The sequence below is a fragment of the Macrotis lagotis genome, chromosome 1 (assembly GCF_037893015.1).
Source record: "Macrotis lagotis isolate mMagLag1 chromosome 1, bilby.v1.9.chrom.fasta, whole genome shotgun sequence".
Classification (NCBI taxonomy): Eukaryota; Metazoa; Chordata; class Mammalia; order Peramelemorphia; family Peramelidae; genus Macrotis; species Macrotis lagotis.
This window is the reverse complement of record NC_133658.1, coordinates 329,436,842-329,454,803: the sequence shown is the minus strand read 5'-3', so window position 1 is coordinate 329,454,803 and position 17,962 is coordinate 329,436,842. Positions and strand designations below refer to the sequence as shown.

At 37.0% G+C, this 17,962-nt stretch overlaps 1 protein-coding gene across 3 annotated transcripts in view; it reads right to left on the bottom strand.

Moving 5' to 3' along the window:
* PDCL (phosducin like) overlaps nt 1–17,962 on the bottom strand; it is a 38,121-nt gene that overhangs the window by 4,850 nt on the left and 15,309 nt on the right. For all 3 annotated transcript variants that reach the window (XM_074211638.1, XM_074211640.1, XM_074211639.1), the window contains exon 3: nt 1,398–1,579. In XM_074211638.1, coding sequence (XP_074067739.1) covers nt 1,398–1,579 — 182 coding nt within the window. The remainder of the gene's footprint in view (nt 1–1,397; nt 1,580–17,962) is intronic.

Below are 17,962 nucleotides of genomic sequence, written 5' to 3'. Positions count from 1 at the left end.
CATTTCAGATAAGACCAGTTTAGCAATACTTGGCTGACTGGACACCCTTTTCTTTGTCCCTTATTAGGAAGGCTTCCTTTGGAACCAAATGTCCTCCACAATATTGTTATGTTTAAATGTTTTCTGTGGAACCAATAAATATTAGTTGAAATATGAATGTAAAATAAAATTAATGCTTATTTTGGTAATATTCATGAGTTTTCATGTCTAGTGGCAATGGAAAAAACATCACCGTCATAGAAGAAAAAAAGGATGGTAATAATAATAATTATATTACATTTCTATAACTATACAAGGATAATCTATGCAGGAAGGGATTTGAAAGGTATCATTAAAAACAAAGGATTATAAGAGGATCATGAGACATTATTCATGACACAGGATCATGAGAAATGGAAGGGACCTTAAAGGTCAAAGAGTCCAATCTTCCTCAGTGTAAAGATGAGCAAACTGAGGCAGACAGAGGTTAAGTGACTTGCCCTCATCATCCAGATAATGTCTAAGGTAGAATCTGAACTTCAGTCTTCCTGATTCCAAGTCCAGCAACTCTCTCAATCCAGTCTCAGCACCACATAAACCAACTTACCACAAGTACAATCAGAAAAAGAGGATGGGTTCATCATGAAAAGCAAGAAGCAAAATACGACCTGCTTCTACACAAAACAACAAAGAGAAAACCGGCAAGGTGAAAGGATTGGGGTCTGTAGAGATGAAAAGACAGCACCCACAACATAATTATCATGTTTATCAACATCACTAGCATTTCCATATCACTTTTTGCAAAGAGGCCATATTTGAACTTAAATCTTCTTTATTCTCGATACAGTATTCTATGTGCTGCACTAAGAGAAAACCACTGGAGAATCAAAGTGCCCAACAATCCTCTCACAAGAGATCTGTCAAGGGGGTGGTATAGTCATTATTCCCTTTTACAAAGGAGGAAAGAAAAGTTCATAGAAATGACTTGCCTAAGTTCATAATATTACTAAATGTCAAGACCAGAATATTTTCAGGCATTACACTTTTTTATCTTAAATAAAATTAGTAGTAGAAAATACACAATATTTATTAAAACAAACCCCAAACTCAAGTCTCACAATTCTCTACAATACAGAAAATATTTTATTGGTATGGTCTAGAGTCAAAAAGACCCGGGTTCAAATCCAGCAAGGAACATGTATTAGCTGTCTGACACCAGGTTGTTTGTATCAATTTCCTGTAAAATAGAGATACTAACAGCACCCATCTTGAAGAGTTGTGGGCATCAAAAAATTTAATAATAATAAAAAGCACTTACCATACAGTAGACACATAATAAATGCTTATTCTCTCTTTTTATCTAATTTGGTCTTTAATATCCAGAGCAAATTCCCTGATAATGCTTGGGTCAAAATTACCTTCCCATTGATTTTATCTTGAAGTTCTCTCTGTTTCTGTTTGTCATCCTCTTCATCCAAATGAGATCTACAAGTCATGGACAACCTCTTGATGAGCCTTTCCATTTCTCTACACTGCTCCTCTCTCTGTTCTGTCTCCAGTTGCTTAAATCTGCGCCAGTCGTTGATGACACCTTTTGGACCTGATGGCAACAGACACCACAGGAATAGTAAATCATTAGTGCCTGCTATGGAGTGGAACAAGTGTGATAAAGAGAAGTTGGAAGTCAGGAGAAATGGTTTGACACCAGTTTTGACACTTATTGACAGTGTGGTCTTTAAGCAGACTATATCTTCTCAAATGCCCCTTTCTAATTTTAACATATTTCATGTCCTCATCTAAAAATCAGAGAAAAATCTAGTAACAGGTTAGCCCTTTTTCTCTAAGCAAAGGAATTGGCACAATAATTCACATAATTAAAGAGACCATTCCTATTTTATTTCAATTCTCTCAATGTCATCCTCCATTCTGTTCTTTTCTGCAGCCTCAAAAAAGGTAGCCCTTTTCCTTGCCTATTCTAACCTCTCTTCTTGTGACCTGGTTTCTGTTCCCAGAGTTCAACTCAAGGCACTCTATTCAGAGTCAGCAATGATCTCTATTGATAAATCCAATTGCCTTTGTTTTCTCTGATCTTTCTAGAGAATTTGACACTGCTGACCACCACCTGAATATTTATCACCTTCTTGTCTTGACAAAGTTCTCTTCTTACCTGTCTGGCCATCCTCAGTCTATCTTGGAGGATCATTGTCATATGCTGCTCCCTCAAACCCCAGGATGCTGTCCATAGGCCTCCTCTCCTCTCCCTTTATACTCATTTTTCCTGATGATTTCATCAGACTCAAGGGTTCAATTCTTTCTCATCTCCACACAAATGACTACCAGATCTATAAATAAAGCCAATTTCTTTCTCCAGAGCTATCCTGCACAGCAGTTGGTACATAGTAAGCACTTATTAAACATTTGTTGATTGATATTCAACTGCATGTTACAAGCATATTAAATTAAATATTTCAAAATAAAACTTTCCATGTTATATCTTAAATCTACCTTCCTTCTCCTTACTTTCCCTATTTTTTCAAGGACATCACCACCTTTTTAACCAAGTTCATAAACTCAACTCAACCTCCACTCCTCCCTCTTTTTCTTTCCCACATGATTCTAGTTTTATAACTCTTGCATCCATCCTACACTCTGGTCATGTTATAACTGCCCCAGTTCAGTTCTTTAATCAACTCTCACCTGACTGCTCTCAATGGCCTCTTACTTAGATTCCCTGCATTACACCTTTTTCCTCTAATTCATCCTCTACATAGCTGTCAAAATAATAATCCAAAAATACAGGTTAAGACCACATCATTCTTTTCAATGGCTTCTTTTTGCCTCTTAATAAGCATCTCAATACTTTTAGACAATATGTATGATGCAGTAATTGGCAAAGAAAACAGAGCATCACAGGATCTTACAGGAAATTACCTACTGATGCTCCCAAAACATTCTCAATCCTTTCTCAATAAACTCAGTGCCAGGTTCACTGTCTGCTTTTCCACCCCAATTCCTGATCTCACACCAGAGGTCTTCAACACACATACTGATATCTCCTCAAATGTCCTAATCTCCCTGTTACTCATTAATTGAGTTCCCATGACCTCCACTCATTCAAAGTTACGCCCAGGTAACACCATTGAGCTGGTGGTCTATCACCAGCGAGGTCCTTCTCAACCTCTCAAATCTTTTGATACTTCATTCTCCTCTTATTCTCCATCTTATTCTACAGCCAAACTAGACTGTTTGATGCTCCTTGCATATAATGTGCTACCTCCTGTGTCCATGCCTTTGTACTGATGTTCACTATTCCTGGAATGCTCACTATCTCCTCATCACTAACTCCTTTAGTCCCAAGTGTTCTTCAAGACTTGACATAAGTACTACTTTCCCAGTTGGTAATGTCTTCCTATCCAATGTTATCTTGTATACGCTTTTTAAAAAAATATTTTAAATTTCCCCCAATTACACATTAAAAACAATTTTTAACTTTAGCTGATTTTTTAAAAAAATTTTAAGTTCCAATTTCTATCCCTCCTTCCCCTTCCCTGAGATGGTGAGCAATCTGATATAAGTTATACATGTGCAATCATTATTTCTACATTAGTTGTTTTGTGTAAGAAGATAAAAGAGAGAAAAATATAAGGAACGAAGGAAGGAGGGAGGGAGTGAGGGAGAGGAGGTAGAGAGAAACCAAAATGACATCACTATGTTTGAGACAAATTACAGTGTGTACCACTATGGCTGATCAGACCAATATGAGCTTGGAATGCTGTGCCATAGATTGGGTACAAACAGTCCATATGAACACCTGGGGTGCTTACTCTAAACTTACATTAGTCATATTTCCTCTGAGGTACTCAATTCTGCCTTACTTAAAGAGTGTAGCACCTTCACTGATGAGGGCATGCCAGGATGAGCAGTCCTGTGCCAGTGTCTTCTACGCTGCACAATCAATTCTAAAGTTCTTAAGAGAGATCTTAAGGGTATCCCCATTATCACTTCTTCTGATTCCCTTGTGAGCACTTATCTGTAGTGTTTTTGTCAAGTGAACTTCTGACATTACTGTCATTGTACTTGCACTCTTTATAGTATATAGTATATAGTATATAGTATATAGTATATAGTATATAGTATATAGTATATAGTATATAGTATACATTTGATTGCTGGGTAGCATAGCTCAAGAAAGGACTTTTCAGGTATCTTCTCCTGCCAGGTGATCTTCAGAATCTTCGTAAGACAATTTAAATGGAAGTGATTCAGTTTCCTGACATGGTACTGGTAGACTGTTCAGGTTTCACAGGCATATAACAATGAAGTCAGCACAATGGCTCCGTAGACCAATGTAATAGTTAGTCTATTACCAAGGTCAGTGAACTTATCCACAGTCTCCAATTGCTGTATTCAATGGCATGGTGCTGACTGATGAAGCACCTGTGTTTTCTTGGTATTAAATGTTAGACCACAATTAGCACAAGCAGCAGATCCTTATTTTGTTGCAACTCAGCTTCAGAGGCTGCATTGAGTGCAGTCACCTGCAAACAGAAGATCATGCACCAACACTACCTCCACTTTGGTCTTGACTTGTAGCCTTTTCAAGGTGCAGAATTTGCCATCAGTGTGATAGCAGACCTTGAGACTGTGTTCATCCTCAGTGAAGGTCTTTCCTATCTCTGAAAACATCATGCTAAAAAGCGTAAGAGGAAGGACATATCTTTATTTTGTTCCACTGGTAACTGGGAAATCTCAAGAGCATTAACCACTATCTAGAACCTGGGTAAATAAACTATCATGGAACTGACATACAATACTGATGCAACCAATTTTTTTTTTGGCTTTTTGCAAGGCAAATGGGGTTAAGTGGCCTGCCCAAGGCCACACAGCTAGGTAATTATTAGGCGTCTGAGACCGTATTTGAACCCAGGAACTCCTGACTCCAAGGCTGGTGCTTTATCCACTATGCCACCTAGCTGCCCCAGGGCAACCAAATTTTGACATATTTTTCTGTAAGCCCTCACTACTGACAGTATCAAAGGCCTTGGTCAGATCTATAAATATTGTATACACAACTCTATTCTGCTCCTGGAATTTTTCTGGAGTTGTCAGGCAGCAAATACCTTATCAACTGTTCCTTGACCCTTTCTGAAGCCACACTGGTTCTCAGGGAGATGACCATCTTCTGTTGAGAGTCACTTGAGCAAGTCTGGGTTAGAAGATCAGTTATGGCTAAATAAACCCAAGCTTTGGTGACCCTCGAGCTGAAGGCTTTCTGTGGAACTCTGGTGTGATAACACAATTAATTGCATCATCCATGGCCTCACTTGTGTGATAGCCCTGTACCCAAAATTCTTGACCTGGGTTATATCCTGCTAGGTTATTTCCTACACTAGTTTTAGAAACATCATTGTTTTTATACTGTATGCTAATTTTGCGGTTTTCTGCTATAAAGAACTATCTAATACTATCAATAAATGGCTCTGCTAGTTGTCCTGCTAGAACCCCCACTTGTACGTACGCATTTCATTTTTCTCTTGAGCCAAACTAATCCTCCTGCTGGGGGCAGGGGTTCTATGGGCAGGGGACTTGAAGCTGGTCTGGAGGCTAAAAGAGGCTTTCAAGAGAAGAAACTCTCTTGTGGAGGAGCCATTAAAAGTCCCAGGACAAATTCAGGGGTAAGGGGTAGGCTTACCTACCGCTTTGGAAGAAAGCCCAATATGGCAAGGTTTTCTTTTTCATTTTTTCCAAGCTAGTACAGGGTGTAATAGGGAAGGACCTATGTAAAGTAATAAAGAAACAAGGGCAGGGCGTAAATTGTTTCAAGAAACTGACTAAAGAGAAAGGCCTAGAAATGAATAATAATAATAATAATAAATAGAAAAGGTTTTATAGACCTTTTATGAATGTTCTCCATGGTTCCCAAGGAAAGAATTGAGCTTAGAAGGTACTTTGAATCTACATAATTGAAGAACAGTGTGTGAACAGATAAATGAATATTAATATGATAAAATGCAGTTGACTTTTTCTCTTCCCTGCTTCTTCACTATGATTCTGCCAGAATGCTTTCCCCCACTCCTCCCTCTTTGCGGCTTGTCTGTTTGTAATTCTAGCTCTTATCACTTGATCTTGAAGAGTTTTTTAAAAAAAGAACTAGCTAGAGAGAAAGAATTACTTCATGAAGATTTGGATAAAGAACTGTTAAAAAGGAAATTTATTTGGAGTTAAAATAATCAGGAAAGAGACAGTATATGTTACCAAATATGTTATATAGGGCAAGTAATTCCAGAAAGATGAGAGAGTCAGGTTAATTCTAAAGTACATAATTTGGGCACTAAGTAATGCCTATAATGAAAAAAAAAAGATGGGAGAACTAAATAGTTAATCTTTTACAAGAATGTTATAACATAGCTTCAGGAATTTATCAATATAGATTATGATAATGTTAGTTATTATGGAAAATTATGGGTCTAGTGAGGATTTAAACACAGAAGATTCTACCACCCCCCCAGAGTAGAATTAGGACTGTCCCCTTAAATAGAAGTTATTTGGTTTACTCTATTTGAAGAAGGGGACAGGGGATATTCCAATTAGGCTGAGGGATTTTTGAGTGACTGCCTTCTCAAAATATATAAGTTAAAATCTAGAAGTGTTAAATATATTAATACCTTTGTATGGAAAAATGTACTGTGATATATTGAATGCTCTATATATTTTCTCCAGTGTGAAAGCAAGGTGGGGGTTTTCCCCGGAGTTTAGGGGTCTCTCTGGTTCAAAGTGCTTTGATTCTGTTTATATGTTTTATATGTGTCTGTTTTAAAATACAGGAAGAGGGGGCGGCTAGGTGGTACAGTGGATTGAGCACCAGCCCTGGAGTAAGGAATACCTGAGTTCAAATCCAGCCTTAGACACTTAATAATTACCTAGCTGTGTGGCTTTGGGTAAGCCACTTAACCCCATTGCCTTGCAAAAACCTAAAAAAGTAAAATAAAAAATAAAATAAAATACAGGAAGAAGGAAACTCTTAGCTGTCTCTGCATGGTCATGCCTACCATCATGTCTTTGTATTCTGATTGGTCAAAATCTCTTTCCTTTTTCTCTTTTCAAAATTTGATCTTTTTTCTTTCTTTCCAAAAACTCATGATTTGACGCCACAGGAGATTTTCCTGAAAATCATTTCTCTTAATTTCTATTGTCTGTTTTCTGGTCTGATTGTCTAATAGAATTTTACTTACCGATTTGGCAACTTATAAGGGACCTAGTAGAAACTGAAATTGTCCTTAAAATTATGTTTCTTGACTGGTCTTAATTAAAAAATTTATGGAAAAGAATAATGGAACACTATATTAAGGGAATATGTAGGTAATTCAGTTTGAGTAATGAGTTCTGAAAAGATCTGGATTAAGAAAATAGGGTTGCAAGGTAATATGAAAAGGCATAGAGACTATTAGGGTTTTTGGACCATTTGTGAAGTTTGGAAGTTGGTCTGAGCCTGTAGAAAGTAAGTATAAACAGGTTTCACTTTGTATCTATAAAAGATGGATTTTGGGAACTTTGAAAGTGATTTACAAATCAATGTAGTAAGAGTAGAGAGCTATAAGTCTAATACAGAGATACATGTTTAAACGAGGTTGGGATAATATGAAAATTGCAATAAACTGCCATTTTTGTGATCTCTTGCAGTGAATTGATTGGAAAAGTAATGAACTCTACAATTTAAAGTTTGATATGAAAGCAATTGCTAAGTAAATGTTAACTGCTTCTTGAAATTGGTTAATTCTATAATGTGTCAATCCTATGTACGAAGTTATCTGAAAATACATGTAACTGAATTGAGGGGTTTGTAAAAATATTGATTTTTTTTTTATTATGTTTTTTGGCTCCTACAGAGTCATAGGAGGAAAAAGGACTAACTAATGGGAATGCTAAAATAGATAGTATTCAGAATGGCCTTGATAAAGGCTAGGAATCTGCCGAAACTTTTGTTAGCATAGACTTCTGAGTTACATGCTCTTAATCTGGATTTCTAATTCCTAAAAAAGGGGGTATAGTTCATGTGTTCAAAATATTTAGGGTGACAAAGGAATGATAAACTGTAAAGGTAAAGAATTAGTATATAGGGCAGCTAGGTGGCACAGTGGATAAAGCACCGGCCCTGGAGTCAGGAGTACCTGGGTTCAAATCTGGTCTCAGACACTTAGTAATTGCCTAGCTGTGTGGCCTTGGTCAAGCCACTTAACCCCATTTGCCTTGCCAAAAATAAATAAATAAATAAAAATTAAAAAATGAGAATTAGTACATACTATCTTGTTATCTCAAAATGTGGGGAATCTCCAATTCCCATTTTGTCAGTGAGGATAGAAAGCTCTTATAAGTTACAGTATTGAGAAATTAGAATAGTACTGATACAGATAAGAATTTGTAAACTTTTATAATCTGTATAGGAAAATAATTTAAAGTAATTTTGAATATGAGTTTTGGAATTTATAAGATTATTAAGAGAAGTATTAATAAAATCTTGCAATCATTAAAAGTTTTAGAAACATCTGGTCTTAAGAATTTTTTTATTGCAGTTTTTTGGGAGTAAAGGAAATATACTTTATATTGAAAATGTATTATGTATAATCAGTAAACTTTGAATAAGAACAGATTCAAACAATGTTATTTTGAAAATTTAAAAATTGTGTTACAATAACAAAATATGAAAGAATTGAAGTGGCATCCATCACATTTTTAAAGATTTTTTTTTATAACAAAGTTAATGGATACTTTGCCAACAGGTTATATCTCTCAAGGTCTTTTTTGGCCCAGAGAGTTTGTGAAAAGCTTTGTTTTTACATCTATAAATTTATCTATATATTAGAAATTATATATGTATCTTGTAACACTGACTTTGGTAAAAGATTTTACATTGAGTTTTTGAAATTCACTCATATTTCATATATATGTACATATATATACACAAAGCTAAATTCATAGAGAATCTTATTTCTTTTTGAAAATAGGAATGTATTTGGAATAAGAGGAAAATAAGCTTATGAGATGTGAAAGAAATTTGTGTGTGAAAGAAATAAGAGAAATTGCTTTGTTTTTGCTTTAAGAGAATAAGATGTCAGCTTGGAGATCTTATGTTCATATAGGTTAAGAGTTAAATGCTCAAATTTAAAGAAGTGAAATGGTAAACGGAGAAGAGAGTATAAGAGATTGTAAAGTATACCTTAATTGCAATTATTTCCAATATTATCAAGTATATGTGAGGGACTTTGAAAGATGATTGGGAAATTGAAAATTATGTAACCCATAGTTAGATAACTTGCTGATGAGCAAGATGTTGATAAAGTTATGTGATCTAGTTTGGTCTATATAAGCTATTTTACTCTAATAATATCTAAACTTAGAATTAATAATTGATCGCTTTGTAGAGATAATGAGAGAAAATATCAGAAGTTATAACCCTCTGGGTTCCATGAAATTTTTAAACAATGTAATGGATCTTATTCTAAACCTGTAGGTCCAAGCATATATGCAATAAAAGAAATTATATACTCCTTTTACATCTATATGAAAGAATGAATTATATGCTATATTACTGGTATTAAGAGAATGGCCATAACTCCTTAATATTTTTATGGACAGTAAGTATAATTATCATGTGATCAGACCTTTATTAATCATAGCACTGATGTAGAATTATTGCAACTCTTTAAAGAATTACTAGAAGTTATTAGAAACAAATACAATTTCATTTTTACTTAACATATAAATTCCCACCCTGGATTGTCTGGACATAGATATATATATATATATACACACACACACACACATACATACATATACATATATATATATATATATATATATATATATATATACACACACACATAAATACATATATGTAAAGGTAATCATAGGACTTATCAATTAACCCTTCCACTCCTTAAAAGCTTAGTAGAAGAGTAAGCTCAACTGTCTCACAAAAAATTTCATCAGAATGCCTCTGTACTAAAGAAAGAATTTAAAATCACCAGAGAGCAAGCTAGGAATATAGTAATATCCTGTCCCCAAAGGGGTATTTACCTACCCCTCCAAATTATTTTAAGAATCCTAGAGGCCAGCCTCTTGATGAGTTATGGCAGATGGATGTGACTCATTATGCACCTTTTGAAAAATGAAAATATTCCTTTTTCTGTAGCTACATTTAGTTCATATACACTGGCAACAGCACAAAGTCCAGAGGTTCTCTAGGTATGATTGATCATTTATTCTACTGTTTTGCAGGGATATCAAAATTTATAAAAAATAGATAATAGCCCTGGATATACTTCTACGGCATTTAAACAATTCTGTCTATATTGCAATATAAAACATTACAGGCATTCCCTATAATCCCACGAACTAAGCTATAGTTGAGAGGAAGAATAGGTCATTAAAAATGTTCCTACACGGGCAGCTAGGTGGTACAGTGGATGGAGCACAGGCCCTGGAGTCAAGAGTACCTGAGTTCAAATCCAACCTCAGACACTTCATAATTACCTAGCTGTGTGGCTTTGGGCAAGCCACTTAACCCCAATGCCTTGCAAAATAAACAAATAAATAAATAAAAATGTTCCTATATAAACAGAAAAGGGGGACTGTGAGCAAATACTAGGTACACCTAAATAAAGCTCTGTATTCATTAAATTATTTGACTTTGGATGATAAGAATAAAACTCTGACTGCAAAACAGTTTGGCTACAAAATTACCATAGGTAACATAATAAATACACCTAAGAGTACTCTTAGGGTAGTGTGGAAGTATACTAAAGATGGACACTGGAAAAGACTTGATCAATTACTAACCTGGGGTCGAGGGTATGTTTTTGTTTTGTTCACAGACAGAAAAACTGTCTGGATGCCAGAAAGGAAAATCAGACCATGCAGAACAGATGATCAAGTAACACAGAAAATGAATATCTTAAAATTGAAAAAGAAAGCATAAGAGAAGGAAGGACAGACCACACAAAAGGAAAACACAATATGGACTTATAGGACAATTTGTGATGCTTACATTAATCATGAACAATTTAGGGACTGCAAAAGGAACTGAATATTGGAATTATGCTCAAAACCCTCCATGGATAACTACTATATTATGGGGAGAAAAGTATGGCTGAAGTTCTTTGATAAGGGAAAGCTGCAAATTATTTGGGATATAGCAAATTTACTACTAGAAATATCAAAGAAGAAATGCTGAGAAGTTAGGTATAATTTTTCTGACTTACATAGTATAACACCTATGTGTTTTTGTAAAAAGTATACTGTTGAACTATGTATTAAATTAAGTAAAACTAATCATTCAACTCGTTCAAATATTTATAGTATGGGAGCATTTAGGACCTTAGAAATGTTAGGAGTTCCATTTGTAGAAAAGAACTGAAGATAGAAATAGATTTCCTACAGCTTTTCCTTGTTTAAAATTTACATGCTTGGGATTTTAAACATGAACATTTCCCACCCTGAGTTGCTTGTCACATCCCATGCAGAGGAATTTAGCATCATTGCTGAGAAAGAGAGGTGAATAATGTTAACTTTTACAATTGCATTATTAGAGCATGTGTCTGTAAAGAAGTGATAAATAAGGAAAAGATAGAAGGAAAATATACTTAAGAATTGTCAGAAAATGTTACTAGAGCATTTAAGGCTCAGAAGACTTTATGAAAATCTTTACCATTTGATTAATGAATTACAAACTTTTGTAATGAACAATTTGTGTTAGGGAAGAATATATAGATAGGAGCAAGAAATTGAATGATTGGTTGTCTTCTCCACCTGTAATTGGTACACTGTTATATGGTATTATTTCTGTTTTCAGTTTTGTTGTAATCATGATATTGAACATTTGTTGTTTGTCTCTCATTTTAAAATCTATCTTTGCCCTGAATAAGAGTGTGAATTTCACTTCAAGATATTAAAAACCAAAGGATAGTTCAAATCCAGTGTTGATCATGTTTTTGGTGAATTAATTCAATGACAGAAAAACCTCCCATCTGGAAGGCTTAAGAGTTGTATTAGTTGTTTTGGAGTTGCAATTATTATGCTTGTATCTCTTATAGCCTCATCTGTATCACTTGCCCTGTCCATATCTAATCTACATAATGAAGTTGTTCAAGCACATTATTAAGAGGAACTTAGTAAAAATGTAAGTTCGCAGGGCGGCTAGGTGGCACAGTGGATAGAGCACCGATCCTGGAGTCAGGAGTACCTGAGTTAAAATCCAGCCTCAGACACTTAATAGTTACCTAGCTGTGTGGCCTTGGGCAAACCACTTAACCCCATTTGCCTTGCAAAAAATCTAAAAAAAAAAAAAAAAGACAGTAGTTCCTATAGGAAATGGTAGAGTTCAGACAAATACTTAGTTGTGAATATGCCTACATGTGAATTTGTGTGACCAGCCTGGAATATAATAATACTCAATGGGAATGGAATAAGGTTAGAAATCACCTTAATGGATTGTTTGGGAATTCTACTATATCTTTTGGTATTGATGATTTGAATAAGTTGGCTAAAGACATCCAAGAAATCTCCTACTGAGACTTGATTCCTAAAAAGACAGCCAATAAGATAATTGAGTGGTTTTATCATCCTACCCTCTTTGGGCATTGGGCCCAGAGTATTATACAATTGTGTCTTATATTGATTCTCTTGATGTTTCTCCTTTGCTTTTTACCAGGTTTAATCGAAGTATTTTTTTTCTGTAACCAAAGCTACTATATATGCTATCAATAGAATTCAGAATCATGTAACCCAGGTTGAGTATCAGGTTGGGCAACTGTACAAACAGAAAAGGAGGAAGTGCTGAGAGCTGCTCAAGTGAGTTTGGGTTAGAAGGTCAGTTATGGCTAAAGAAACGCAAGCTTTGGTGACCCTCGAGCTGAAGGCTTTCTGTGGAACTCTACTGTGATAACACAATTGCGTCATCCATGGCCTCACTTGTGTGATAGCACTGTAACCAAACTTCTTGACCTGGGTTACATCCTGCTAGGTTCTTTCCTGCTGCTAGTTTTGGAAACATCATTGTTTTTATCCTGTATGCTAATTTTGTGGTTTTCTGCTATAAAGAACTGTCTGATCAATAAATGGCTCTGCTAGCACCCCCACCACATTTCTCTCTTGAGCCAAACTAAGACTCCTGCTGGGGGGGGGGGTCCCTATTAATCTTCCAGGTGAAGGATCAGTCTATTGAGAAGGACCCTGGCAAGAATCTTACCTGCAGTAACTAAAAGAGAAATACCCCTATGATTCTTAAAGGACAATCTATTCCTTTTACCTTTATAGAGATGGAGGCATCCTTGAATTCTTGGGGGAATAACCTCTTCATGCCATATAACCTGGAATATTTCAGTCAGTTTTTGGATGAGCAATGAACACAGACATAGTAGATCTTAGCTGGAATAGAATCAGCACCAGATGTTTTGCCACTTGAAAGGAGCCTAATGGCATTTAAAGCCTCTCCTTCAGTTGAAGTTCAGCTAAAGACTGACTGACTTCAACTTGAAGTAAAAGGTCAATGGCTTCTGCATTGATTGATGATGGTCTGTTAAGAAAACTATGGATCTCTCTAGGATCATGTCCCTATCATTAATCAATGTGGATCCATCAGCACTGAGTAGCTGAGTTGCATCATAAGTTTTTGGTCCATAAATAGTTTTCAGGGAATCATAAAAGCATTTTGGTTTGTTATTATCTGCATAAAACTGAATTTCATCAGTTTCTTACTGAACCAAGAGTTCTGCATCTCTCTAAGCTTCACTTATACTTTACTTTTGATGGAATTAAATGCTGCCTTCTTAGAAATGGATGATTATTCTGCTAGTTAACCCAGTGAAGTTCTCAGTTTTCTTTTAGCAGCTTTTGTATTTCCCCATCATTTTCATCGGACCAGTCTTGATGTTTGTGAGTATTCTTATCTAGATGAGCAAATGCAGTGCTGTTCACCAGAGCTCTGAAAGCTGCCCACTCTTTTTCTACTCCACTGTTGCCAACTATGTGTTGGCTCAGTTTTCTCTCCAAGTTAGCAACAAACTGTTCCCACTCCAAGAGACAATTTAATCTTTTGATATTAATTCTTGTAGTAGTCATTTTGCCTTGGGGCTGCCACTTTGGTTGAATGTGAATATTTAGCTTAGAAAGGATGAGTCTGAAGTCCAGCACTCTGCATCACACACTGCTTTTGTCAACCTCACACCCAGTCTCTTTTTATAATCATATGGTCTATTAGATGGCAATGTTTGCTGTGAAGGTGCATTGAGGAAGTTTTACCTCATTTAGGTAAACAGAAATTAGAGTCAGTGATAAGGTCATGAGACAAACAAGTCTTTAATAGGTGACCATTGCTGTTACTGTTTCCAACCCCATTTCTCCCAAGGACTCCCCACCATGCCTAGTAGTCTGAGCCTACTCTAGCATTAAAGTCACAGAATTATAAGCTTAGACTCTTTTGGTACTCTGACAATAAGGGTCTCTAGGTCTTCATAACATTTTTTTTTTACTTCCTTGGGGTTCATTATGGTGGGCACATAATGCACTGATACGGCATGACATTTTCCTAGAAGTGGCAATCTCATTGTCATGACTCTGTTGTTCACTCCTTTTGTTAGGCATTCAGGAATGTTGACTAGATTAGTTTTGATTGTAAAACCTATCCCAGCTTCATGGCGCTTTCCTTCACTGTAGATACTACAAAAATGTATATTCAGCTCCAACACCTCAGTAATATGGCCTTCATTTGCCAGTCTTGTTTCACTCAGGGTTGCTATTTGGATATGATACCTGCTGAGTTCTCTTGTAATAAGAGTTGTTTTGTCTTTCAGGTCTATTGGATTTTGTGTTGTCTATGAGTGTGCACACATTCCATGCACCAAATGATGAATGGAATCTTCTTTGAAGAAGCTTTTGCAGATTTTTTTTTGTCTCATCTGCATTGAGGGATCCTTGCCTGCCATGGGGTTGGATAAGCAGAAAATTTTAAGGGCACCTTTTCTAGCCACTTACCCACATCAAGAGGTGAGGCTGCTCAGTCAACCAGGGGGCTGAGGAATCCCACTGCTGCTTTCAGTGAGCTGGGCCACCTGTGTGCAGGGTTGTGATTACAGCTCCTAGTGCACCTGCTGCTTCATCACTTGCCTGTTGCCACAGGACTACGAGGAATGGTAAAGTATGCAAAAATGCATGCAAAAATTGGATTTAAGAGAGATAGAGTTTTCATGAAGTCATCCATCTCATTCTCTCCTCCAAAGTCATCATGACCAAGCATGGCAAGACAGAGTCAAGACAACTGGTGATGGCTCTAGATGCAGTGGATGACTTGACATCTTTGATGTCTAATCAAGCTCCAAGTGCTCCACAGCTCCTTCAGCTGACTTCGTGGCCACTGGAACAAAATGTTCTCATCTGCCCATGGAAGACTTCATATGCTTGGGTTGGCACCCTCCCCCCCAATGAGTTGAGACTCCCTTTGTTACCCTTAACCTGATTTAGCCCATCTGCCAAAATGGTTTACCAGGGTGTGGCTCCTGTGTATGCTACAGCTTCTTGGAGACACAGATGAGAGCTGAATGGCTCAGACAGACATCAAAAATGGAAAGCAGCCCTGAAAAGGGCTCGGCATTACTTAGCTGTGTGACCTTAGGCAAATTACTTAACCCCACTGCCTTGTAAGAAAAAAAAAAGAAAACAAAAGGCTCAGCAGCCCTCACACCAGAGATACTAGTCTTTCTTCCTTGAATACAACCTAAAATGTACAAATGGGACCTTTTTCCTTTTTTTTTTTAAATCACTTCGGGAAACAGACCTAGTAGTGGTATTGCTGGATCAACAGGATCAGTTTTATAGTCCTGTGTCTACTTTCTATGTGTCTTGTAAATAACCACATAGGTACAGGTTATCTCATCTCCATCAACATGTAAGCTCCTTGAGGGCAGATACTATTCACTTTTTTCTTTGCAACTACAGTGGCACATGTTAGGCATTTAATAAATGTTTGTTGACTGATAAACATTCTATATTCTTCCAGTTTTAACATCATCTTATGATTTAATAGTATAGGAAAAACAGCATACTATAGTGAAAAGAGCCCTGGACATGAAGACAGATGACCTGGGATAGAATCTCAGCCTCAGTTTCCTTACCTGTTAATTACTGACCCTGGCATTACTTCTATCACATGTATGCTGTAAGGAAAGTGGTTTGTGAATCTTAAAGGCAATACATTAATCTGAGTCACGTAATTGATGATAGTAGTGGTAATATAAGTGAATTCTTTGACCCAAAACTCCAATCTGCCTAGGACCTGAGAGGTGAATGGGCAAAAGAAATGACTCTACTTTCACTGGAGGGGAGGAGAGGGGAATGTGACAAAAAAAAGTTTCTTACCAAATGTAACTTTAATACAGGATATACAGGTTAAGGACCTGAAAGATGCATCCTGGTACATCTGTTTATGGTACTGATAAAAGCTAATACCATAGCCACTCATGTTGGATAACCCAGTCTTGCCTATTTTTTATGGTTCCACAAGGGGCAACTAGGTGGTGGAGAGGACAGAACACTGGCCTTGGATTCAGGTCAGACAGGAGATCTGAATATGGCCTTAGACACTTGTCACTAGCTATGTGACCTTGGGCAAGTCACTTAAGCCCGACTGCCTCACATCCAAGGCCATTTCCCATCATTCTGATTCATATCTGGCCACTGGACCCAGATAGCTCTGGAGGAGAAAGTGAGGCTGGTGACTTAGCACAGCCTCCTCCTCACTCAAATCCAATTTACATGCTTGTCATAGCATCACCTCCCTGATGTCATGGTCTTCTTCAAAAATGATGGATAAACATTATGGTTCCACAGATGTCAGTGAATTATTGGAACTAATCACTTCGATTTTCAGACTAGGAAACAGGTCCAGAGAAGGAAAATTACAGAATCTCAGAGCTTACAGGAGAAGGGACTTCAGAGGTCATCTAATTTAACATGTAAATAAATAGGAATCTCCACTAAACTATCTCAAATAATAATAGCCTCTGCTAGAAAACCATCAATGATGGGTAACTTGGCAGCCAACCCCAGAAAAACTGAAAGGGTGATCAGCGGTGGCAATGGCTGCTTGTGGAACTCTCAGCCCACAGACACTAAGGAAAAGAACTGGTCAACTGATTTCAGGGGTCCCTTTGCTGGCCCAGTTATCTATTGCTTTGCCCATATTTGGATCCAGGTCACAGTGGCAGTCCCAAAATAAGGAGCACTAACTAGCACACCAGAGCTTACAGCCACAGTGGAGTGGGAACTCTCACCACAGTTCTAGATTTTTTCCTTATATCACACTAAAATCAGATTCTTTGAAAGTGCCACCCTTAAAGCTTCTAGTTCTGCCATTTAGGGACAATTTAATTCCAAGGAAATATCCTCTTTCATGAAAGCCTTTCAAATACTTAAAGATAAGGGTTGTGTTTCTGTCCTCTTAAATTTTCTGTTCTCTGGGCTAACTACCATCACTCCCTTTGGCTGATCTCCATATGGTGTGATCTCTAGCTCTCTTGGTGCCCGATCTTTGCATATGCTCCAGTTTGTCAATGTCTCCTCCAGAGCTATCTGGGTCCAGTGGCCAGATATGAATCAGAATGATGGGAGATGGCCCTGGATGTGAGGCAGTTGGGCTTAAGTGACTTGCCCAAGGTCACATAGCTAGTAAGTGACAAGTGTCTGAGGTCATATTCAGATCTCCTGTCTGACCTGAATCCAAGGCCAGTGTTCTATCCTCTGCACCACCTAGCTGCCCCTTGTGGAACCATAAAAAATAGGCAAGACTGGGTTATCCAACATGAGTGGCTATGCTATTAGCTTCCCTAAAATATGATGCCCCAAACTGAACAAAATACTCTACAAGTGTCTATCCAAGACAAAGGAGGGGATGACCATTATTTCTCTTGTTCTGAAAACTATAATGCAGAGTAAT